Source organism: Triturus cristatus, chromosome 3_2 (genome assembly GCF_964204655.1).
Source record: "Triturus cristatus chromosome 3_2, aTriCri1.1, whole genome shotgun sequence".
NCBI lineage: Eukaryota > Metazoa > Chordata > Amphibia > Caudata > Salamandridae > Triturus > Triturus cristatus.
Window position 1 is genome coordinate 499051114 of NC_140584.1, and position 25387 is coordinate 499076500.

Below are 25387 nucleotides of genomic sequence, written 5' to 3' on the forward strand. Positions count from 1 at the left end.
AATGAGGGTGATGTCGAGAGTGCCTGTCGATATTTTTAGAAATGTAGCCTTCCCAAAATGGAATTTTTGAATGCCAATCCCAACAAAAATCAATTTATAGTGTTTTTACTAAACAGCAGTTTCTCATAATGAGTAATCAAGTAACAAACAACAGACAGACAAGAATCCTTCATTTTTGAGCAACGCTTCTTTCTTAATCTCAGTTAAATTCAGAGCGGTAAATTATTTATAACCATTAGAAGTTTTAATCTTACAAATAGAATCATGAATTTTACAAAGCAACAAAAATAAGAGACAACATCAAAGTGGAAAACTAAATCAGTTCAAGCGTGAGTCTTGAAACATTGACATTTTAGGTGCAGGTCCTCCCAGGAGCACACTTCGTGGGACTCAATGTATTTTCAACACATGTCTACTAACATTAAAATTACCTGAGGAATTCCTGAAGAGTTTGCAGTCTAAAAACCTTTTCTACATCAGAAGCCCCTGTGGCTTAATTTTGTCATAAGCATGTGTATTTACCTCATGACATTGCTAGTTCCATCCTGCTATTAATCATCAAGAAAGATACTGAAGCTCAACATCAGTTTATTGTAAAGAAACTTTACCATATGGATAGAAATCATTGTTGATTAGGACATGATACATTTTATGTGGTTATATTTATAAGGATAATTATTCTAAACAATTTCCGTAGACATTTCTTTGCAGAGCTTGAAGCTTGCTTTTTTGTGTTGCAATTGTTTATTGTTTAGATGAAGGGCAAGACTGAGGCGGCCACAAAGCCAGTGTACCCCACAACACAGTGGAGGGGGGTGGAGGGTACAGCAGACCGAGGCCACCAGTTCCACATCGAGAACATATCAGCCACCCTCCTTCAGGAAGGGAGACTATATGAGAAGAAATGTATCGCCTTATCCTGCATAGTATCAATGATTCTCTCATAGGAGGTGTTTTTTTTTACATTTCAATGAGCCATTCCTCACGCAACAGCAGCTGTGTGGAGTGCCAGTGGTGCAAAATGCAGAGCTTGGCCGCCGTCAGGGCAGTGGTGACTAGTCTACGTCATGATGGGATCACTGAAAAGAAGCTGCAGTGTCGTGAAGCAGGGTCAGGTGGCGTAGCAGCTGAGCAGATAGAACTGTTGTCCCCATCAACATGGCTCTACTGCGTCCCAGAAGGTGTGGATGCCAGGACAACAGTCGAGTATGTGAACAATGTCACAGTGGACATATCTACATCTCCAGCAAGTGTAGCAGCAGCAGCCCCGCAGATTCGAGTCTCGTCAATATCTAGTGCCACTCCTGCAGAACTTTGGAAAATCAAAATGTCATCCGAGTCTCCCACGCATCCCGGCTAAGGTTGTCCAGGATCTCAGCCCAGTCCACCACCTTGTACTCCACCTGGAGGCACCCTTTCACCTCTCTTACAGGTGCACTGCCTATGGCAGGGAGTAAGATGACGAATCAGAAGATGATACATGCCGGACATCACGCCTTTAAATGGACCCCAGGTGTTGAGATAAGTGAGCACCGGAGAAGAGAGGAAAGTTCATGGTTGAGGACCCCATCCATGTGTAAGACAATGGCATAGTTGTATATACCTCCATTGCTGGCTGAGGGGAGGCCACATTCATCTAGAAGTATCACAAAGGATTTGAGCTCTCCCTGGGAGATCAGGTGACTCAGATTGTAAATCCATGTTTTGTGCCAGGGGCCCTGATTGAGCAGTCCTCCTCCTATGCGAATATTGGCATTGTGCCATATGGGCGCATTTTCATGAAGATGAGCGTCCACTGAAAGGTGACTATGGCCCCATATTCTGAACATCGCCTGGATCAAGGAATTCACCTACCCGGAGGGGTGGTGGGGTGGGCATATACAGGGCATGCAGCCCTGCAGGTCTGCCCATGATACAGTTCTCTTTCGTGCCACACAGCAGGGGATCTCGAGCATGAGGGTGCAAATAGGCCAGTTGCGCCAGATGTAAGGCCATACAATAGTGCTCAGTAGAGGGGAGACCAGGGCCACTGGAGGATCTATGAACAATAAGTTTCCCAATGGTCAGGCGGGGCCGCATCATCCCCTGATAAAGAAATGAATACCCCTGTCAGCCTGCCGCAGGATCTTAAGGGGCGTTAACAGATGGAGCATGCCCAGCACATAAGTAAATCATGGACGAGTCATCATCTTCACTGCCTGTGATCTTCTCCACAACAACAGGTTCATGTTTGTCCATTTCACAAAGTCAAGCCACAGTCCAAGTTGTCCGCCACATGCGCTCAAGACCCTTATTGACATAGAACCCCAGATACTTAAGCAGGGAGGAGCTCAAATCTTCCTAATACAAATCCATTGCATTGTTGATTTCCTAACTCAAATTTTTATTTCAACGATGATAGGAAACATTGGTTTTAGAGAATGTATGCCAGGAAAGAAAACAAGAGCTATGATAGTGTTCTTAAATCTTTGCAGACTGGAAAGATTTCCACACACTACAAAGACAAGTGCACTGTGAAAGTCAGTGGTCACAGTCCTTTTATGACCCAATTAATCCCCTCTGTTTTGCTTTCTTTTTTTGTGGAATTAAAAAACGGAAACGTCTTTTACACTTCTGCTTCCGCACTCTTTTCTGCAGCAGGTGGCTTGGCCTCATTGTTTTCAGCAGCAGGTTTACCATTCTGCTTTTGCTCCCCGTTGGAAGGCTTAGCATTGTTTTTAGTTTCCTTCAATATAATTAATTGAGAATTTTCATCATTTTTGGAATTATTTTCAGTTTCCTTCAATGCCTTTACTTCAACATTGTCATCATTTTTCGGCTCGCTTGTAATTTGAAGGGTTGCTTTGTACCTTTAAGGAATAACAAAAAAACACAAGCTCAATATAATGACTAATAATTCGCAGCGCAATGTCAGCAGCAGATGATCAAGAGAGCAGCAATACACTTGTATACATTGATGAGCCATTTATTTGCAGCCATCTGGAGGACTACTTTATACTAAATGAAGCATAACCAGTTTACTCTGTGAATTCCAGTGCCCTGTGTTGGTGCTGATTGTGAGTATTGTCACAGAAGTTGCCAGAACAATTGTCTATTAAAGTTGTTCTTAATTGCTGTGTTGGGATAGTGAAGAACATCTTACATTGCCAACCTTCGTATTCTGCTCCAGTTTACATTCTACTCTGCTGCTCCATATGTTCTCTCTTGCGCTTGGTTCCTGGTGTTAAAGAAAGGTCAGTGATACAGCCAAGCAATGTGGCAGAGGCCATAGATGGTAGGGTTTTTATGGAATAGTCTAATAGTTTAATATTATGTTTATCTGAGATATTTTATTATTTAATTTTTACAGACAGTTGTTCTCCAACACAATGCCTTATTTGCACCAGTCTAGAATAAATTACACCATTCATTAACATGCCACTGCTGGAAAAAGAAACAAATTACCCTATTGTATCTGGTGGTATGACTATACAAAGCATGCCTTTATCACACATCCTTTACCACCCCAAAGTATTAACCACACAACGCCTTTACCACATGTGCCTTTACTATGCCTGGTAAGTTTATTCAAGGTAAGTTAAACCCCTATCAAAGTTCCCATAGGAAAAGCGTTTTTTGTTTTGCCTATATCTTTTGCACCGCTTGACGAATCTTCACAAACTTTTCACAAAACTTCCACTTTTTGGTTCAGCTGCTGTGTTGAAAGTTTTGGAGTGATCCGTCAAGCAGGGGGCTGAGAAAAAAAGGAGGGGTCCAAAATGTGTTTTCCCCATGCTGTGTCTATATGGACTTTCAATTTTTTGAATATGACTACAGCCCGAACCGTTGAATGGAATTACACCAAATTTGGCAGAAAGCTAGATGTTGGTCCAGAAAGTGTGCTTTTTGTAAATTAGTGTAAATCTGTTCAAAAGATTTTAGATATTTAAGTTTTAAAAATATAGATATCTAAGTTGCCTTACGAAATGGGATAACATTTGGAGCTGCTGGACCATGCACAGGGGACATTGAAGCCTACATGAATCATTATTTGTAATGCACAAAATGTTCCTTCCTCAAGTCAAGAAAAGAAGGAGTGGTGTGGATGACATTGAATAATTTTTTACTGTAATAACGGATTATCAGTATGATGAGAGTGGATGCTATCCTTATATATATATATATTTTAAGACCGTAATCTGTCGAATGAGATTTAAATGTATCGCCAAGTTTGTTAATAAAAATAAATATAAAAAAAATATAGATATCTGGGAGCCCAAAATCTAACTGAAATTCTATTGGAATTTGACTGGCTACCAACACTTCAACCATGAAGTGTTGGCAGCCATCTTGGGATTTGGCTTGAAGCCGAGTCCCACAAAAAAATTTTCAAAAAAGAAGAGAGGGAAGGGTACAAATTCTTTGTCTTCTTAGGCCTCTAGGGAAGGGGGGTCCGAAATTGACCCCCCCAGCACAAAAACAAGCATTTAAAACAAAAATTTTTAAAACAAAGTGCCGGCTCCTGCACTTTATTTTGAATCGACCCCGGGTGGGTCAATCTGGGGCACATTGATGCAACCTCCCCGGGGCTTTACGTTTAATGAATGCAGTGGGGGTGAGTGGACCCCCCGGCCGCCTCCTCCCTGGGGCTTTAATACAAATAAGTGCAGGGGGCCACACAGACCAACCAGCAGCCCCAGGGACCTCTTCTGCCCGAAGCTTTCATTTAATACAGTGCGGGGGGCGCATTGACTGCCACCTCCCCACGGGTAAATAATACCACTTTCCTGGGGCTAAAGCAAATACTGGAGGGGAGCTGCACGGCCTCCCCTAGTGGAGCCATACATGGCCCTGGGGTCCGCCACACCCCAGGACTGGCATCTGCAATGCCCAGTGTGCCCACCCCGGAACATTGCAGTTTGCTGTGGCTTGCTGGGAGCTTCCCACCAAGCCACAGCAAACACTCCACTTTCAGCAAGTGAGAGCTCACAAATGCTCTTGCTTTCTGAAAGCGGAGCATTTGTCTGTTTCCCTGCCTGCTGTTAAGTGAGCAGGGAAACAGAAAATTGCTTGGAGATCCAGGCAGCTGCATGTTTAGCAGCTCCTTGTGTCTCAATTCAATGCCAGTTCCCGCAGTAGGCCTTGAAGCTTCCCCCGCGGGCCCCAATGGAGAGGCCAGGCCCAGGGGGATTGGGTCCCCAGGGCCAAATTCTGTCCAGGGGAGGGGGGCTATGCAGCCCCCTCCACCTTTTTTTCCAAATAATATAACAAAAGGCCAGGCCCCCCTCCCTTTAAGTTTGAAGAAAAGTTTTTTGAAAGGCCGGGCCTCCGACTAGGGGACCCCGGGGCTGAAATAGGCCCAGGTAGGGGGAACCGTGGGGCCTCCGTTCCCCTTTGTTAAAATCAAATATATAAATAAAGGCCTTGGGGGATGGGGTCCCTGTGGCCGAAATCGGCCCAGGAAAGAGGGGGGCATGCAGTCTCCTTCCCCTGATACATAAATACAAAATAAATTAAATGTTGCTGTACCTGGTGGTAAGGAACAGTAAAATCATTATAATGCTCCCTCTGCCATGGGAGAATACTCCTTTGGTGATGGGAGCATTATATTGTTTTCATTTGAAAAGAAAAATTAAATACTCTGTGCTACATGGCTTCATCCTCCTGATGCAGCCCGTAGCAGAGAGTAAAAAGCAATGACAGGAACTGCTGTGGTGCCTTGACGGTAATTCCTGTCAGTGCTTTTATAAGTGACTGCTGGCCTGGTGGTCATTTATAAATCTGGGGGGTGTTCCTTTCACCAGGGCAACGGAGTAATTTACTCTGTTGCCCTGGCAGACCCACAGGCCATCTGCCAGGATTTAAACCAGGACCAAATTGATCAAATATTCATACACATGTAGGTCTCGTACTGTACTCAGGGGCAACGTATCCACACAGTACCAAATCATGCATGTGCCTGTTTGAAAATTGGGTCACAGGAGAAAACTGCATGGGCAAATGCAATTTACTGGTCAAATGTGAACATGTGATGTTTTCCTCTTACTATAGATTATGCAAAAATATTGCTAATTGGTGACTTGAATTGTTGGCCTTCAGAGGAAGGGTAGAGTCGGGGTTCTAAAGAGCTCACCGACCTATTGCATAATTTAAATCTAGAAGGACATATAATGGTACCCACTCACATTAAAGGACATATATTAGATGAATTATGGACCTCTAATTTCTGGGACCACGACCTACAGGTACAGCCCTGCGCATGGTCGGATCACTATCTCATTTATTTCTCTATAAATGTTCTATCCATAGTTAAATCACCGAGAGACACGAAACCTATGACCAGAGATTGGAACCGCGCTCGACTACCTGAGCTCCTCCACATGTTGCAATCTACTCTGCCGCTCATAACAAACAATGTCAATGAGATGGAGAGAGCCATCTCCAATTGGCAATTACAAGCATTTGAGGTACATGCCCCCTTTCAGCGGGAAGATAGGTCCCTGAGGCGACATGAAACCTCAAATTGGTTTACTAAGGAGTTAAAACTTGTAAAACTCAAAACGCGCCAGGCAGAACGGAAATGGCGGAGATGTTACTCTCCGACAGAAAGGTATGAAATAGCACTTACTGAGTATAAGGTTGCTATAGTGGAGGCAAAAAAGGCCTTCTACTCTACCTGGGTACTTAGTTCTAGTAACAAATCTAAAGACATTTTTAAAATTGTCAGAGAGCTCTCCAGCCCTGACCGAATTGCTCTGGCCATTACCCCCTCCCAGGTCCTGTGTGATGAGTTGAACACCTTCTTTATTAACAAAATCAAGGCTATCCAGGACTCTCTACTAGCCATCAGCAATGGAAATCATACAAGCAATATGAAAACGCCATAACAATGTCCAGCTTTCAAAAAATCACCCCAGATCGGCTAGAAGAACTTAGAAATAAGATTAAGTCTGGCTCCCCCAATGACCATTGCCCTGTAAGGATAGAAAAAGAACTGCTCTCTCACTTCTCGGCTACCTTTCTCTCCCTTCTAAACACCTCTCTGGAGCAAGGGGTAGTCCCACTCGCCTTTAAAGAGGTAGTGATAGTGCTATTACAAAAGAAAACAGGAGTAGACCTCAACCTCCTGAGTAATTATAGGCCTATCTCGCTCCTTCCTTACCTGGCCAAATTACTGGAGGCGCATGTGGCAAAACTCCTGTGCACCTTCATCGAAGAATCTAATTTTCTAGATCCCCACCAGGCAGGGTTTAATCCATTGCACTCTACCGAATCAGTTATCCTAAGTGTCATGGACGATCTGAAGGAAGGAGCAGACAGGGGGTGTACACAGGCCCTGGTATTATTAGACCTGTCCGCTGCATTCGATACCGTAGATCACTCCATCCTAGCGGACAGATTGGCAGCGGAAGGTCTGAGAGGCACAGCTCTGGATTGCATGCTCTCATTCCTAGAAGAACGCACCCAGTACATTAGACTGGCACCCTTTAATTCCTCTCAGGTCAATACCACTTGTGGGGTACCTCAAGGGTCATCCCTTTCCCCTCACTTGTTCAATATATATATCTGCCCTCTGATTCATGCTCTTCAAGAAAGGGGAGTGAAGGTATACAACTAAGCAGATGACATGCAGCTGATTTTCCCGCTTAATGAAACAAATGACACCAACGAACTATTCCAACACACCATGCTTTTCATCAATGAGTGGATAATAATTATCTCAAACTAAACTCGGACAAAACAGAGATAATTATTTCTAATGACAGAATAGAACGGTGGACACCTGTACACTGGCCTGCTGCATGGGGCTCTCCTCCCATACCCAAAAATTCTGTCAAAAGTTTGGGAATCAAGATAAATGCTAATCTTGCCATGCAGGAACAGATTAACCTGGTCTCGTCCTCATGCGTTTATCAATTGAGGACCTTCAAGAAAATCAGGACACTTTTCTCTAGGGAGTCAAGCATAGCTATTTTGCTTGCCCTGATAATGTCCCGGCTGGATTATGCCAATTCCATTTATCTGGGACTCCCTGCTTACCAAACTCACAGGTTACAGCTCATCCAAAATCAAGCTGCCAGGCTAGTCTTTCAGCAACCAAGACACTGCCACGCTAAACCTCTCATGAAACAGCTCCATTGGCTGCCTGTGATCCAGAGGTCTATGTTCAAGACCGGTTGTATGGTCTTTAACGCACTTCACGAAACAGGCCTTAAGTTCATCTCCACTAAGATCTCAAGATATTTACCCAGAAGGAACCTTAGATCAGCTACCATGAATATGCTGACTATCCCGAGATTTAAGCGAAAGAGAACTGGCGGATCATTCTTTTCGGTACTGGGCCCCACACTCTGGAATTCCCTACCAACAGAAATCAGACTAATTCCGTAATACACCAGTTTTAGGAAAATACTTAAAACATGGCTATTTACTTAAGCCTACTGCTAGAGCCCTGGAGGACAGCTTCCCTCTCCCCACAGCGCCAAGAGACCGTTGGTATACGTGCGCTTTACAAATTCCCTAAACATAAATATAAACATTTCCCTATCACGTGGAGAACAATGGGGTATACACTCAACCAAAAACACAGACCTATTCTCAGCTATACAAAAGACACTTTTTTTTGTCAGGATCAGCATTTGCAGTTTATGATCCTATAACTTTTCCACAGAAATCTATAATTTTTGTTTCAATTAGTTGGTTTTTCCTTAGACTTAAAGACGGCCTGCTGTTCTTTAACAAACATTGGGATAAAACTGCTTGTGGCATGGCAGGGTTTAGAAAGACAGAGAATTTCAACAAGTCTGAGCGAAGGCTGTTTGAGAGAAGCTAGAGGTTTGAGTATTTATGGAAAGCTGTCAGTCTCTGGACCAAACCATAAGCAGTGATGGCTGAAATGGGCAAAAATAATTCTCCAACATAAGTAAAAATTACAGTTTATCAACATATATTTGGCAGTGTTGTTCTAGCACACAGCATTGCATGTCCCTTTTAAAGAGTGAATGGTGCCCATTTAAATAAGGCACAAACACATAGGAGAGGTTGAGTTGTGCTCTGTATTGGAGAGGTTATGATTAGGATCATCTGATTAGTTCTGATACTGCACTACATGTAATACTTGTCCGGAACTGGTTGCCTTAAGTAAACGTGTGCAATAATTCGTTCGGCTGGACCCTGAGGAGTCTGTCATAGTGAGATGTTAATGGGTGTAAAGGAATGAAGCAAAAGGCTTTAAAGAACAATGGAACAAGAGATGAGAAAAACAAATTGAAGTCGAGAATGATGATATCAAAACTTATTTGTCTGGATTCACTAATAAAAAGCAAACAGAAAAGGATGTGTTATGTGCAGTGTAATGTAAACGCAAAGTCTGAAAAAATGTAAGTCAATAAAGCCAAGGGGTAACCACTGAAAACTCTTTTCATTTAAGGACAGCAAGTCTTAAAGGATAAATGTGTGTACCAAAGGCTTATAGAAAAAGCTACACATGTTTAGCAAGCAATTTAAATCAGAACCACACTTACTTTCTAATATAGCAAACTGCAAGAGCGACTGCTGCGGCAAAGAAGATCAACGCCAACACAAGCAGGGCAGTAGGGAGACCTAAAGATAAACAATGATAATTTACAATAAATGGATGTACTCATTCCATGTTTTATTGGGACACATTTACTTTCACTGGCAGACATAGATATATGTATATACCAAATCATGCATCAAAACATTTACCCATGTTAATTTTAAATGGTATTTTGGGAACCGATACGAATAAAACGTCTGAACAGAATTATACGAAATTTAGATGAAAGCTAGATCCTTAGCATGGTTTTTTATATGGAATAGTTAAAGAATATAGAGGAGGTCCTCGAGGACCCCCAGCCCTGGGGCCCACCACATTTCCGGAGCAAATGCATAAATAAAACATGGACGCTGACCACCACCTCCCCGGGCCAGCCCATGCCCAACAATGGAGGGGGCCACATTCCCCCCCTTCCTGAACCCAATAATGGCCCTGGAAACCAAAACCCCTCAGGGACGGCTCCAATCATGTCCCAGGGTGACCACCCCTGGAACATAGCTGTTTGATTTTGCTTGGTGAGTGCTGACAGCTACCACCAAGCAAAAGCAAACACTCCACTTCCAGCAAGCGGGAGATCTCAAACTGCTTGCTGGAAGCTGAGTTTGCATCTCTTTCCCTGATTGCAGACATGTAGGCAGGGAAAGAGATGAAACTATTGCTCTCGCTTGCAGGGAGCTGCATTGCGAGCAGCTCTCTGCATGCAAGAGCAATGCCGGCTCTCATTGCACACTGGGTGCCCTGGGTGGGACCAGGTGACCCAGGGAGACATGGCTAGGCCCGGGGGAGGGGTCCCCCGGGGCAAACTCAGCCCAGGCAGGGTAGCTGCACGGCCCCCTTCCCCATTAAATTGCAGCCAGGCCCCAGGAGATCGGGTCCCTGGGGCCAAAATCAGCCCGGGGAGGAGGATCGCACAGCCAGGCCCAAGGGTTGGGGTCCCTGGGGCTGTCTAACCCAGATGCTCATTTTACAGAAACTAAACCTCAACAGGAGACACTTAAAATTATAAACATTGCAGGTGCTCCTCTTGAAACTCCACTTCTGTCAAGGACAGATAATCCTAACTCCTGGGCTTGGCAAAGGCAGAGCAAGCATGTTTTCTAACATACGTGCAGCGTGCTACAGTCATACTCCTCATCAAAATTACTATTCATTTGTTTTACCTCCAAATATGACTTGCTCAGACTTAAGGTGTCCTTTGCTTGGAGGTGCTGTTGTTTCTTCCATCACTTCTACTGTAGTCAGTGATTCCAAAAATGAGGATGAAGTTGTTGGTTTGGCGACTGCTGTCTTCACATTAGCTTGTTGTTCAGTGATAGAAGGAATGCTAGTATGAATCTCTTTTCTATTTTGTATAGATGGTTTAGGCCCTGCAGATGTTTTCCAAATTGATTTTGAGGTAGCTGCAGCTGTTACTGAGTCAAACACTGATGATAATCCAGGTGTTCCCTGCAAGGTAGTTGTAATAACATCTGGTATGCAGGAGTTAATCCATATGTCTAAAACAGAAAAATGGATAATAATCAAATGGGCTAAAATGTCAAATTCATTGATGTTTTCGAAAAATGCTTCTTCCATATTTCGCAACTATAATTCTTAAATCTAGGTAACAGTATCTCGCAGCCACTGTCAAAGACTATCTATGTTATGCTTAAGTAATCCAACTGGCAGGCTGAAGGGGTGAAGTGACAAACATGTTTCTGTTGCTTTAGTACTTTTGCTGTTTCTAATTTCCCACTGCAACCTGATGAGGGTGACACTTCGGGCTGAAGTAAATAATTACAACCACAAAATGTGTAGAGATGGGTACAAAGATGCACCTCATTATTACAGTTAAAGTATACAGATGTCAAGGTCCACACTGAATTGAACTAAATTTCTTTAAAATGTTATCTTTTCAGCTACTAACTGCATACAAGTTGAAAATCAATGTTAAAGGGAAACTTGAGAAAATAAGATTAAACATTCCACTCAAAGTCAATGGGAGCAACTGTTAACATAGGTTTATATGGAACACAACTGAAGTCTATGGAAAAATGGAAACATTGTGAAAGAAATAACTAAGAGATAATTAAAATATGGTGGCCAGCTTGTAAATTGACTGAGGCCTGGAGACTAACCACGCTGCTGTTTTGGACCAACGTTTTTTTTATTATTCATTTAAATTGTAACACATATGGGCATTTTATGGCTGCAGAAGATGGGTCATGGATATGTAGATGTGTCTAAGAATATTCATTCCAAAGTTGTGACTTTTAAGAATCCAATATTAAAAACATTAAGGGGTGACTGGTATATATGTGACAAATTGTGGAGCTTATTTCTTCAATTACATTACAACTGTGATGGATTCTACTGATGGATTCAACTAAATGTGGCAAATATGAATTGATTGATTATATTAAGCTGTTAAACTGTATACACGGTGGAAGAATCACTTTTTTTTTACAATTTACCAGCTGGTCTGGCTGCCAAAGGACTGCAACCACTGCTCATATAGTGACCCATAGTGTCAATGATCTCCATGTGATTTTTCATTTTGTGTTTCTTACAGACTTTTCTGGTAGCATGAGTACCATAATATCTGATATTGTAATGCAAAATGTCAAGGTATTTGGTATCAGTTTGACAGATCAATCAATCCTCCATAATCTTTACTTTTTTTCTGTGCTAATTTATTTTCCAAGTATAGAGTTAACCCCTTGCGTGCCCGCCCCTTTCCCCGCCCAGTGCCGCGCCTTCCATTAGCGGGCGGAGTTCATGACGAGCTGGACTCGTCATGGGCACAGCGCCACCGCAGCCCATGACGAGTCCAGCTCGTCATGGGCACTGAAGGGGTTAATTCACAGATTGTATACAACAACAATACTCCACAGTAATGGAGGGAAGCCAAGTGCAGTATGGCAGCTCAATATACACGATGCATCACATAACACATCAAAACAACAATCTAATTGTTAGAAATGGGGGTCTCTGGTTGGCAGAGGTAGGTACCTTTGTCCATATAGGGACCCTTGCTTCTAGTCAGGGTAAGGGGGATACACTCCTAAAATAAACCCTGCTCACCCCCTTGGTAGCTTGGTACGAGCAGACAGGCTTATCTCATAGGCAGTGTGTAAAGCATTTGTGAACACATACAGTAATACACTGAAAACACTACAAATGGACACCACACCAGTTTTGAGTAATCTTTATCTAAACCAAAACAAGACCAAACAACAAAAATCCACAATACAGTATTAAATATATGACTTTCAGATGGTAGAAACAGTTCAGTTTACGCAAAATCGAAGATGCAACAATTTTCTCACAAAGTACCTGGGATGCGTCACGCAAACAAACAAAACGGGCTGTAGGGAAGGTGTGCATCGGTTCCTTACACTCATGGAAGGTGATGCGTCGGTTCCTTGCTGCAGCGCAGAGGAGGTGATGCGTCAGTTCCTTACCAAAGAGGCGGTGATGCGTTGGTTTCTTACAGCGATGCGACAGACTTGGCACCACGATGCGATGCGACGATCCGGTGACGATGCGTGAACTCATGCAGCTGCACAGCAGGCCTTGCGTTAGACTGGGTGCGGTGATCTGTGACTTTGGAGATCGGTGCACTTGATGCAGCGTGTGGCGATTTCTCGAGCCGTGGCAGGCGCTGCGACAGTATCTTTTGCGATGCGTCGAAAACAGGTGTGGATGCATCTCACTTCTTCGTAGTTGCGTTGATTTTCCAGCTCCCAGCAGAAAACAGTCTCTCGAGGTCCAGAACAGCAGCAGGCACCTCTTTGAAGATTAGAATTCCCAGGGGAATACCCAGGGGAGCTGGTGGTGAAGTCTTTGTGTACCTGAGTCTTCAGAACAGGAGGCAAGCTCAGTTTCAGGCCCTTGGAGATTTCAAGCAGGTGACAAAGCAAACAGCAAAAGTCCTTTTCTCCTGTCCTTGGCAGCAAGTAGCCACTGCAGGCCAACCCCAGACAGCAAACATCACAGGGACAGTATTCCTCCTCTCTACTCCTTGGCAAAGGTTACTCTTGATTCCCAGAAGTGACCTAAAAGTCTGGGGTCTGGGCCCTCTTTTTATACACAAGAATCCTTTGTTCTCTGAAGGCAGAGAGTATCTGTACCCAGCCAAAACCAGTTCTGTCCTCACTGGTGCAGCTTCCTGGCAGGAGGTGGAGACAGCATTGTTGAAGGCAGACCAGGACCATTCAGTTGAAGGGCAATCTCCTCCCCCTACTCTAAATGCAGGCCAGCTCTATTCAGCCCAGCCCTGACTCATCAGACCTCTGGAGCCGCTGCCCCTCTACACCCCCTGTCATGCAAAAGCCAGACATGCAATACACAAACCTAGCAGAGGCACACTGGATGGTTAGGCAAGAAAATACCTACTTTCTAAAAGTGGTATTTTCAACCACAGACTGTAAAAATCACCCTCACTAAAAGATGCATTTTAACATTCTAAGTTCAGAAATACAAAACTTTATTTTTCTACCTTGTCCTCAGGGCCAGTTATGTTTATAAGATGTTATAAAAAAACTCCCAATTCTGTCCTATGGGAACAGGTAGCCTTGCAATAGTGAAAAACGAAACTGGCACACACAACAGGGCATGTCCTACCTTTCACATACAATGCACCCTGCCTACAGGGGTACCTTGGGCCTACCTTAGGGGTGACTAATATGTAGAGGAGAGAAGCTTTATGGACTGGCAGGTGTGTGCACTTGCTAAGTCGACATGGCAGTCCCAGACTGCACACAAGCTCTGCAATGACAGGCCAGAGTTACATTTTACAGGCTGGCTCTGCGGGTGGCACAATCAGTGCTGCAGCCCACTAGCAGCATTTGATTTACAGGCCCTGGACACACACGGTGCACTATACTAGGGTCTGACAAGTAAATCAAATATGCCAATCATGGAATCACTAATCCATAACAACAATTTACAAAGGGAGCACTTGCACTTTGGCACTGAACAACAGTGGCAAAGTGCCCAAGCATCTAGACCAGCAAAACGGAGTCCAACAAACAGCAAAAACACAGGAGGCAAAGGCAAAAAATGCAGGAGAGACCCGCGCCAATTGTGCCAGGTCTAACAATAATCAAGTGTATGCATGGTTTACTCTGCTCTGGCTGATTTCCTCCCCTTATAGCCTCTGGATCACCCTTAGCAAATTCTTATTTTGAAAGACTTATGATTTTATCCCAATAAAGTTGCAGACCTTGAAGAGTTCACAGCATTCTGAGTAGTTCATATTGTTTTTTAAGGTGCAAAGAGAGTGCTTCTAGATTCTAAATCATTTTGTGGCATGAGGACTGAAAAATAAAATAAAACATAATCTCAAAGTGTAAACAGTCATCTTGACTTTTGAACTACATTTTTAATCTCTATAGACATCCCAAACAGCAGATTGCCAGTCTTATCAATCTCCGGACCAACAACAGGGATGAATTACACTCTCCATCAAACTCCCAAGCCTGATTCAGGGTAAGGCAAACAAACAGTTTGTTGACGATTAAGCCTACTGCAACTTAGTCACCTACATGCTCCTCATTATTTTGCTGTCTGTCACTACCAGGAAAAACCTGGCAGTTAGTGTCAGTAAAAATATTAAAATGACCCCTACACCATGGAGGAAACTCCCATGATGTGAGGGCCCGATGTGGGAGTTTCTTTTTGAAAAATGTCAAACTTTGAAAAACTTTGATGGTTGGCCATCATGTTTGACGGAACCATCCATCAAACTTTTCCACATGTACGTGAACCGCCATGACGGCCATGGCCATGGCCATGGGCTGGCAGACATCTCACAATTTAGAGTAAAGTCATCTGCCACCTCGTCTACCTTACTTTGTCTACCAAACCTTTTAAATGAGGCCCTAACAGATGAAGTCAAGTGAGGACAACAACCAGACTACAGAAAACCTGAAGGAAGATAGTGATATTTCCAAAATGGGATTGGGACCCACTTCCAAATGCTAAAGCAGGCAAAACCAGGAGAATAAGCTCAGAGTCTATCTGGAACCTACTGAATGATAGAAATTGGAAGAAATACTTAACTGAAGGATAGCACGTCTGTCCCTAGTGCCTGAGGATACAAAGTATAGGTGCTGAACCTTGACAACATCACATTCCCCCTGTGGAGCAAAGATATCTAGGGCCAGAAGTATACCATTGTGATTTGCGACTTACAAATTGCTACAAATTGCGAGTCGCAATTTGCGAGTGACAAATCACAATGTACACCAGTGTCTGAGACACTGTTAGCGATTCCTAATGGGGTCGCAAATTGCATGCCTCATTCATATTAATGAGGCACTCACAATTTGCGAACACATTAGGAATGGCTGGCCCTCACAGGTATGGAGGTCTGCTGTGATATGGTGGCCTGCTTGGCTCAGCAGACCTCCATATCTTGGGACTGCTTTTAAATAAAGCAGTTTTTTTTAATGCAGCCCGTTTTCCTTAAAGGAAACAGGTTTTTACCAGTTTGTCTCCTTGAGCCTAATCATTTCAGTCCCAAAAATGGCAGGGGAGTCATCTGACTTTCATTGATCCTCCAGCCAGATACATAAAAGACATTTTTATTTTTTTATTTTTTAAACAGTTTTTATTAATAAGAAAGTGCATCGGTACAAGTGATTTACATTCGTATTAACATGTCCACTGAAAAAAGACATTGGCAGCAACACATTACATACAGGTAGCAAAAACTACAGCCGTTCGCTACCCCGGGGGGCCCCTGTTATACCCCACTCGGAGGGACCAAAACCGTACTTGCCATACTAGAATACTATATAGGGGTCCTGTACATACCCACGTGTCATATCGCCGGTGGAGGGGATCCAGCGTCAATTGTGAGAAGGGCCATCAGGTCTTGCCTCTCACGCCGTAGTTCCACTGTTGGGGAGATGCAAATGTCCCCTCTGTATTTGTTCCATTTTCCTAATTTCTGATCCCATTTCCTAGGGCATACCCGGCCCGTGAAGACCGTTTTCTCAGCTATCATAGCACAGTCCATGTCTTTTGCCCAGTCTGTAACCTGCAGGCTAGTGTCCTATCCCCACTTCTGTGCTATATTACGCTTTGTGATCATCCACCTCATTGCAGCCCACTCCTGCTCCATCTGAGTGTAACGCCCTGAACGTCTCAGGATCGTTTAACAGACACGACAATGAGGACGCAACCACTTGTGAAGGGTTAGTTCTTTTAATGAAGGCAAATAAAATACAAAGAACAAACAAAAGTTATAGTCACTGGAATCCTCCAGGCTAAGTACGTTACCAGCCCACAGCACGGATGGTCCTAACCGTCCTCTGCATATACGCCGATCCCGGCGTATGCCAACAGAGGGCAGAAATGAAATGGCCGACAATGCCAATCGGTAGGCTGTGAGGGGCACGAAGAGTGTTGGGGAGAATCGAGGAGTCAGGGAAACACCCAGCCGGGGTCTCTACCTGAAGGGAGCAGCCGCTCAACCTCTTCCTCAGACTGCACCGGGACGCGGAGTCACCTCCTGGTGATGCGTCACCGATACCCCAATCACAAGCAAGAAGACTGAACCGAGAGCAGCCGCTCGATCGATCCTGTGGACTTCCGAGTCTGTAACGCGGCAAACACCTCCTGGTGTGCGTTACAGCTGGCAGTCCCTGTGTCTCTGGTCGGGCTGGGAGTTACGACTCCAACCAGCAAAAGCGCCACTGCGCTTGGACTCAGCCGAGTCAAAAAGCGAAGCTCAATGGTTGACCGGTAGAGCTTCCGGGTCCTTCACAGGTGACGATGGGGCAAGACACGGCCCAGGGAGTAACGACTCGACCTACCTCCGTTCTTGCCTTACTGGAGCACCACTCCGGAACACTGCTCTTCACGAAGCAGGTACGTCGGTGTAAACACAATATCCGACAGCCTTGTACCTCCCGGTTCCTCCCTTTATAGGGCGTGTTTTCCTTGAGTTATGTAACAGCTCTCCTGTTTACATAAGGGCGTGTTTTCCTTGAGTTATGTAACAGCTCTCCTGTTTACATAAGGGCGTGTTTCCCTTGAGTTATGTAACAGCTCTCCTGTTTACATAAGGGCGTGTTTCCCTTGAGTTATGTAACAGCTCTCCTGTTTACATAACCTCTCAACCGCTAAGCATCCTGGGAGATGTAGTCCGTTTTCGCTGGTTACCGTTTTCCTTCCCTCGTATGACAGGAATTCTTGACACTGAGAAAGGTCGGTAGCCTCCCAAATGTTAAGGAGGCAGAGTTTGGGAGAGGGATGCAGAGGTTTGTCGCATGTCCTGCCCATTTGGCGTGTCACCCTTTCGCAATAGACAGAGCGGATCTGGTCGGCTCCTCAGTCAAAACAGTAGCTTAGCATCAAAACATGTCCGGTGCAATATTTTAAGCTGTAGGAGGCGGAGACGCATGGGGATTGCTATCTCTCTGGGAGAGGCGAGAGCGTCTCTCCAGTCTTCATCCTCCATAGCTTCTAAATCAGATTCTCAGTTCACACCGACCTTCTGCATAGGATCAGTGCGATTATTTACCAATTTTTTATACATTAGGAAGATAGCCTTGTGCTCCATTGGGTCCAATAACAGCCGATCCTCCAATGGAGAAGAGTCAGGGAGAGGGGCGCCCCTTGGTAGGGCAGTAGAGATAGCGTGCCTGATTTGAAGATATCTAAATGCCTCCGAGGGCGCGAGGTGTTATTTAGTCAGGAGGTCGGAGAATGTGGCCAATTTCCCCTTCACCCACATGTCCCCCACAGTTGAGATACCGATAGTGTCCAACTTATCGAACCCGGGGCACTTACTGAGACGACCCAGGATATCTGGTTCCCATAGCGGGGTTCCTTTTGTTAGGCGGTTATGCCACCCCAGCCTTCTCGTAATGCCGTGCCATATTTCAACGGTGCGGGCCATGGGACCTGTTAAGTTAGGTCTACGGGGTTGGTATACAATGCCCTATTGTAGCCACCTTGTACCATGAGCCAGTGGTCGGTGCGGAAATTGGGATCACCGTGGGGGCCGAACACCCAACTATTAATTGCTGTCAATTGGGATGCCTGGTAATAAAGACGTATGTCAGGCAACCCTATCCCCCCGTTGTACCATCCCATGGTGAGCTTGTTCATAGCGATCCGAGGTGGGCGGTCCTCCCAGAGTAATCCCCGCACCACAGCGTCAATCCCGGCAAAATATGAATCTGGGATGGGATATGGAGCATTCTGGAGTGCATAAAGAAAGCGCGGGAGCATGAGAATTTTAAACAGGGACGCTCGTCCCAAATGGGTGAGTGGGAGGGAACGCCAATGTCGGACGTCCGATTTTAGACGCTGGAGAGGCTCCAACAGATTTTGCTCAAAAAAAGTATTAATATCTGCGGTTATAAACATTCCCAAATATCGAAAGCCTTGAGTGGCAACCGGTATCTCGTATCCCCTCGGGTTAGGTGGGGGGTCACCCCACAGTATGTACATCTGGGACTTGGACCAAATTTTCCGATATCAAGAATGCTCTCCGAATATATGAAATGTATGGAGTATCCTCCGCAGCGAACGTGCTGGAGAACCTAGGTAGAGGAGGATATCGTCCGCGTATAGGGAAATGCGATCTTCATGATTGTCCATTTGAGGCCCCGCACTTCTGGGTCACCCCTGACCCAAATGGCGAGCGGCTCTAATACTAGGGCAAAAAGGAGCGGGGACAACGGCAACCTTGTCGTTTGCCCCAGTGGAGGGGGAAAGTGGCAGAGCGATGGTTATTGACAGTGACAAAAATGCGGTGGGTTGTGTGTATAATAGTTTGATCCAGCCAATCAGCTGGGGACCAAATCCTATGCGACTCAACATAGCAAAGAGGAAGTCACATTCAATGGTATCAAATGCCATGGTGGCATCTAGGGATAACAGGAGTGCTTCCTCCTCAATAGTACCGAGTCTACCCAGGCCTCCATGTACCCGTCTCAGATTTCTGGCCGTATTCCTACCCGGCATAAAGCCGGATTCGTCTAGGTGAATTAAATCGGTGATATAAAGGAGGAGTCGATTAGCCAGGAGCTTGGCTAGGATTTTAGCTTCTACTGCGAGTAGGGATATCGGGTGGTATGATTTGCATTCTTACGCGGGTTTATTGGGCTTGTGTACAACCACTATAGTGGCAGTACGGATATCAGCAGGCAGGAGCCCTGTCTGGTAGCATTCGTTATATAGGCTCAAAAGATGGGGTGCTAGTTTTGCAGACATGGGCTTGAAGAGCTCTATGGGAAGTCCGTTTGGGCCCATCGCTTTGCCAGAGCGAACCTCCATTATGGTTTTTTGAATCTCCGGCACGGTAAGGTCTGCCTCTAAGGGGTCCCTATTTTGCGAGGAAATGCACACCATATTGACTGTGGCAAGGAGATCAGCCGATAGTGGAGCTTGAGAAGCATTGGAGACCCCATAAACATCTTCAAAATAAGAGTAAATGTATTTGCGATTTCCTGAGGATCGGTAAGGAGCACATTGTCGGGGCCAGCTATTGCATGGACCCAGTGCGTCACCTGCTCTTTACGCTCCAGCCAAGCCAGGAGCTTGCCTGTACACTCGCCATGTTCATAGATTAGATGTCTGGTATTTAAGGAGCGCATTGTGGCTTCCTCCAAAAGGAGCTGTCTATAATCTTGCCGTTTGATTTTGAGAGTGTGTTGTATAGTGGGATCAGGGGCCTGTGAGAGGGTTGCCTCCAAGGCTAGTTTGTCCATTTCTATTTTGACCACCCGTCATGAGCACCCCGGCTGATGTCCCACCATCAAGAATAGTGCCCTGCCCTTTATTACTGAAGCAAACGCCCCCCATGGCGTCACTGCTGAGGCCACTGTCCCTACGTTTTCTTCAAAATAATAGTCAGTGTCCTGCAAGAGAGTCTCTCTAATATGAGGTATTTTAAGTGCCCAGGGCTGTATCCTGATTGAGCCAAATTGCCTGGCCCGTGAAATGCCAAAAGTCGTTAAAAGAGGAGAGTGATCAGAGATTCCCCATGCCAGACAATGGGCCTCGTTGAAAGTATGTATGTCCTGGGCATGGGTGAACATGTAATCAATGCGGGATTGACTTCCGTGCGCTCCCGATTGAAAGGTGTAGTGTGTCTGTATGGGGTTAAACCATCTCCATATGTCCACCAGACTTAGGGCGTTGGCAAACTCCTGGAGCTGTGAGCCTCGTGGCGGGTCCACTCTGGGTGGGAGACAATCCCTAGATCTATCCATCGTCAAATTGAAGTCACCTCCCAGTATCTATGTCCCCATGGGTAGTTCCATCAACAATGTCCCAACGTCACATAGTGTCAATTGCTGTAGTCCTAGGGGGGCATAGACTGAGACTATATTCAGGGTGCGTCCCTCCCATGTGCCCATAACGGCTGAGTACCAGCCCAGAGTATCGGTCCATGTGTTATGTATAATGTATGGGCAACCTTTTCGGAGAAGAACCCCCACCCCTCTGGATCCCGATGAGAACCCCGAATGTACCACCATAGTGTACCCCTTCCTATTCAGGGCCATGCATGAATTTCCAACCAAATGGGTCTCTTATAACATTACCAAATCAAGTTCTTGCCTTTTAACATAGCGTAAAACAATACCTCACTTAATCTTGTCCCCCAGTCCATTCACATTCCAAGTGGCCACTCTAAGTCCTGTTCCGGGTGCCATCAAACACTCTCGTTAAAGAGATCATATCCTCGGATGGGCCCACCCCGTAAGGATTGCAGGGATCCCCCCACCGGGCACGACCGGAATCAATAATGTGCCAAAGGCAGCACCAATAATGTCCACTTGTATAGCAAATTGTAAGAACATGTATGGTATTAGAATGCCAAGAGTTGTGATGTACCAATGCGAAAAACAAAAGTAACATGTTAAACAAACCCCTCTCCCCATCCACACTGGGACCCCCCCACCCTGCCTCCCTGCACAGCGAACCTAAAACCGCTCGCCACCCCCCCAACTTGCAGAGTGCCTGTCGCCCACTTTGTCAACTTCGGGAATGTGAGCAACCCCACTCCCAGAAACCACTTTGCACAATATGTAGGATCCGCCCCGGCCACTAGGCCCATAGGGCGTAACTTATATAATACAATGTTTTAGGGGCACAGTTTGGAAACATTAAACTAAAAACATATATAGACTGTGTTACCCACAGCTCAAAAGTGCTGGGCCACCAGAGGTCCTAGACAGGCACGAGTGTAAAACTCAATACAGACAAAGCCGCAATAATACCCAATTAAACATAAAGAAACAGCGGGCCACCAAACACTCTATCAGCACAGATCAAAGTTCATAGTCACCCCACTGGTCCCTGAGAGTCGGAATCCGAGTGTGGAGGGGAGCACCGCTGCTGCCGCCAGTCGCCGTGTTCCGTTGTTGCAGACGGAGACTCGAGCTGCTTCTTGTCAACGGTCCGCCAGCCTTGGATCCAGTCCCAGGTGTCCTCTGGCTTTGTAAAGAACCATAGTTTACCGTCAGCTTCAACTCGGAGTTTTGCTGGGAACATCATGGCGTATTTGATCTCCGGCTCTGTGAGGGCTTGTTTCACTTCCAAGAAGCTGCGCCTTTGCTTCTGGACCCTCAGGGTGAAGTCTGGAAAGAATGTGACCCGGCTGTTTTCGATTGTCAATGGGGGGGCCGCTCGAGCAGTCTGGAGGATCACATCTCGGTCACGAAAAATAAATACCCGAGCCAGGAGTGGTCGGGGGGGAGCACCCGGTTTCGGCCTTCCCCCAGGTATACGATGAGTTCGCTCGGTGGAGAAGCACTTAGAGAGTCCACGTGGCTGAAACTGTTTCAAGATGAGCTCCTCCACGAAGAGGTCTGCTGCTTGCCCCTCCGCACGTTCCAGAATTCCAAGAATACATACATTGTTACACCTCATCCTACCTTCGTAATCATCCAGTTGCAGAGCCATTGCTTCATGTGAGGTGCGTAGTTCGGAAACCTGTTGTTTTAGGAGGGTGGTGTCAGTCCCCAGTTCAGCTGTAGTGGCCTTGACAGTACTTACACGCTCCGCCATCCGCCTCACGTCCTCCATTATCAGGGTCAACTCCGTGGCAACCGTATCAATCTGAGTCTCTAGGGAGGTACGCACTGCGGTGATCGCTGCAAGAAGGTCTTTGTTCATGGGCTCAGTGTTTCCACTGTGGACCACGGCCTCTCCGCGGTCATCACCCTGCGGTTTCTGCCAGGCGAACTTGTCTAGCTTGGCCTGTGTCATCGTTCCTCATGTTGCCTCTCGCAGAGGGTTACAGGGGGGTGATCCAGCTGCAACCACTACTCACTGCCGCCAGCAGTGAATTCCTCCACCCGGCCTGTCGGGTTTGGCAGGTACAGCCCCAAACCGCTTAATCAACGCCACTCCCGGTGGTGCTCAAGCGAGGATCGTGGGGTCCAGTATGTTCACCAGGCAATCGTAGGGGGATTAGGATAGTGATATTCGCCCAGATCTGGATGTATTTGCCTCGATCCAGGTGCGGCGGAGACTACTGGACGTAATAGCCCCAGGATAGACGAGTTTGGGGAGTGGCCAAGAAGAGCCACCAGGGGCCGACAAGCCTTGCGTGGCCCACTTCGGATTCCCACCTGCTCTGGGGCTGGAGATCGCCGCACATTGGTTCTCACCACAGGAGGACAAAACGGGCCCAAAGTCTCTCCGGTGCCCCCATCTAGGGGGGTCAACTCAGTCAGGGCCACCAATCGGATCACGCAACTCCCCCAAGGCCTCCTAGCACTTCGGTGTCTATATTACTCTCCTTATGTTCCGCCCGCCTCCACGTGAGTCACCCGATCTGACCAGCGGGCAGCCGGTCGTCCCCCAGGCCCTCTGGTCCATTCACGGCACTCGACAGGCCCAACAGGAAAAATCAGCTGCGAGGAAGAAAGGCCCTGAGGAAATCAGCTGCAACGCTGGATCCCCGGTCACAATACAGGCGACGGCTAAATAGCGAGTGCGTCGCAACCCAGGCTGCAGCCGCGGCCTCGGTGAAGTTCTTTCGTCGGGAGGTGCCACTCTCTGCCATCCTGGCCCCAGCAGTCAGAGCCAGCGCTGGTTCAAGCCTCTACCGGCCTCCTCCGATGGTGCTTAAACTTCATTCACTGTTAGACCACACACCATGAGCTGCAGTCGGCCCCTCAGAAGAAGAGTTTGGCCAGGGCGGATGATGTTAAACGGATTTTGTCGGGAGTGGCGCAGAGGAGCTCAGCTACTCTGTGACCATTCCCATCGACAGTTGGCCACGCCCCCCGGCATTTTTATTTTTATCTTCAACTTCTATATCACAGTTTTACCTGACTTTACATCATAACACAAATGTTGAAATACTCAGTCCATTCTGTCGCTTTAAGAATAAGGGTTAAAAATCTTTATTAAGGTCTATAAAGCAAATGGCCCAGTAGCACTGATCAGAAGTGCCAAACAGGGAGGAGTATACCATTTTTTTAATCACCAAATCAATCTATTTAACTATAGCATCCAATCCACTGAAAATGCACATTTAATTGCCATAGTGGATATTTCAATCAGATCTTATATTCTGGAGTCAACCAGGAAGTTCCCTGACAATTCCTTCCTCGTCCAATCGAATGGTGAATTTTTCACATAAGGATGGGACTGTGGTCTAAGTTAAGGCTTGTGAATAGCTTAACATCACTTATTGAGGACTTCTGGATTGGCATTTTGGATGTTGAGGACTCCTGATTTTCAGGACTCACACTGAGGATACTTTTATCCGGAATGGATATCTGAAAAGTTTCTTGTCCTCCTTGATCTATTTTTAACATATTGAATGTATTTGGCCATATTCAACTCTTTCATTGGGTAAGCCTGCTCTTAAGCATCACATGGGGGAACTGATAAGGAGTTTTATTAATAATGCAAAATAATATAGTTAAAATCAGATGTTCAGTATTATTGTGCAGTGTATATTGAACTCAAAAGATGTTTAAAATGTGCAAAGTACAATAAGCAGGTATACTTATTAGTGCTAAACCTCAAAATGCCGAAAGCAGCTTTGCTTCACAAATGGCTTGACTAGATATGCAGAAACATGCATAAAATGTTTAAAAGTAGACTTTTCCATGACAATGCCTTTAATTTAATCTTTACATAACAATGCAAAGTGTTTCTGATTAATATTAATGTTTTGAAATGTTTGGTAAGAAACTTTATTCTTGGATGAAATAATATGAAATAAGAATGTAAACCTTGAGTAGAAATGCTGACCTTTTAACATATTCTTTCCTCATTTTATAGCAAAAGGTGCAGTGCAAAATAATTTCTTGTTACAGCTGATATTTTTACTTTACATAGTTCATTGTTTAGCTAACATACAATTTGTCTTAATAGAAGGTTAGAAATGTTGTTATGCTTCTGGGAAAGGAGGTCTGGAATTAAAAGGCCTCTTATGTAGTCATAATTACAATTTAGTTTCATACTTCACAATAACTGTCTGCAGTTCATTGTAGGTGGGAGAGGGAGAAGAGAGCCTGTTCTCAGAAGAATACTGAAAACTGATTGGACGAGATGAGAAGAAGATGCAACATTTCTTTTCGACTGTTTATATTAGTGCATGTTCCTAGAGTAGATCCACTCACTCTATACCTATACGCCTTTACCCCTTTAGCCACTACCCTTACCTATTCAAATCAAGGTGAATGCCGAAGGCTTAATGCTGAAGGCTCAATTCTGTTTTGCCACCCTTTTGAACTTATTGTTGATTGTGGTTTGCTACTGCATACTTATTGTTATCTTATTTGCTTGAGACTCTAATAAGTTTCATGAACTTTTCTTCATGGGAAGTGAATTTATGCTCTATCTTCTGCTATTATT

General features: G+C 45.4%; 1 protein-coding gene across 1 annotated transcript in view; it reads right to left on the reverse strand.

Moving 5' to 3' along the window:
• Positions 1-222: 222 nt before the first annotated feature.
• Positions 223-25387, reverse strand: part of LYVE1 (lymphatic vessel endothelial hyaluronan receptor 1) — a 76685-nt gene continuing 51520 nt past the window's right edge. The window contains exons 4-6 of the mRNA XM_085648177.1: positions 10720-11055; positions 9504-9582; positions 223-2849 (exon numbers count right to left, since the gene is read on the reverse strand). Of these exons, the coding sequence (XP_085504303.1) occupies positions 2606-2849; positions 9504-9582; positions 10720-11055 (659 nt within the window). The 3' untranslated portion in view covers positions 223-2605. The remainder of the gene's footprint in view (positions 2850-9503; positions 9583-10719; positions 11056-25387) is intronic.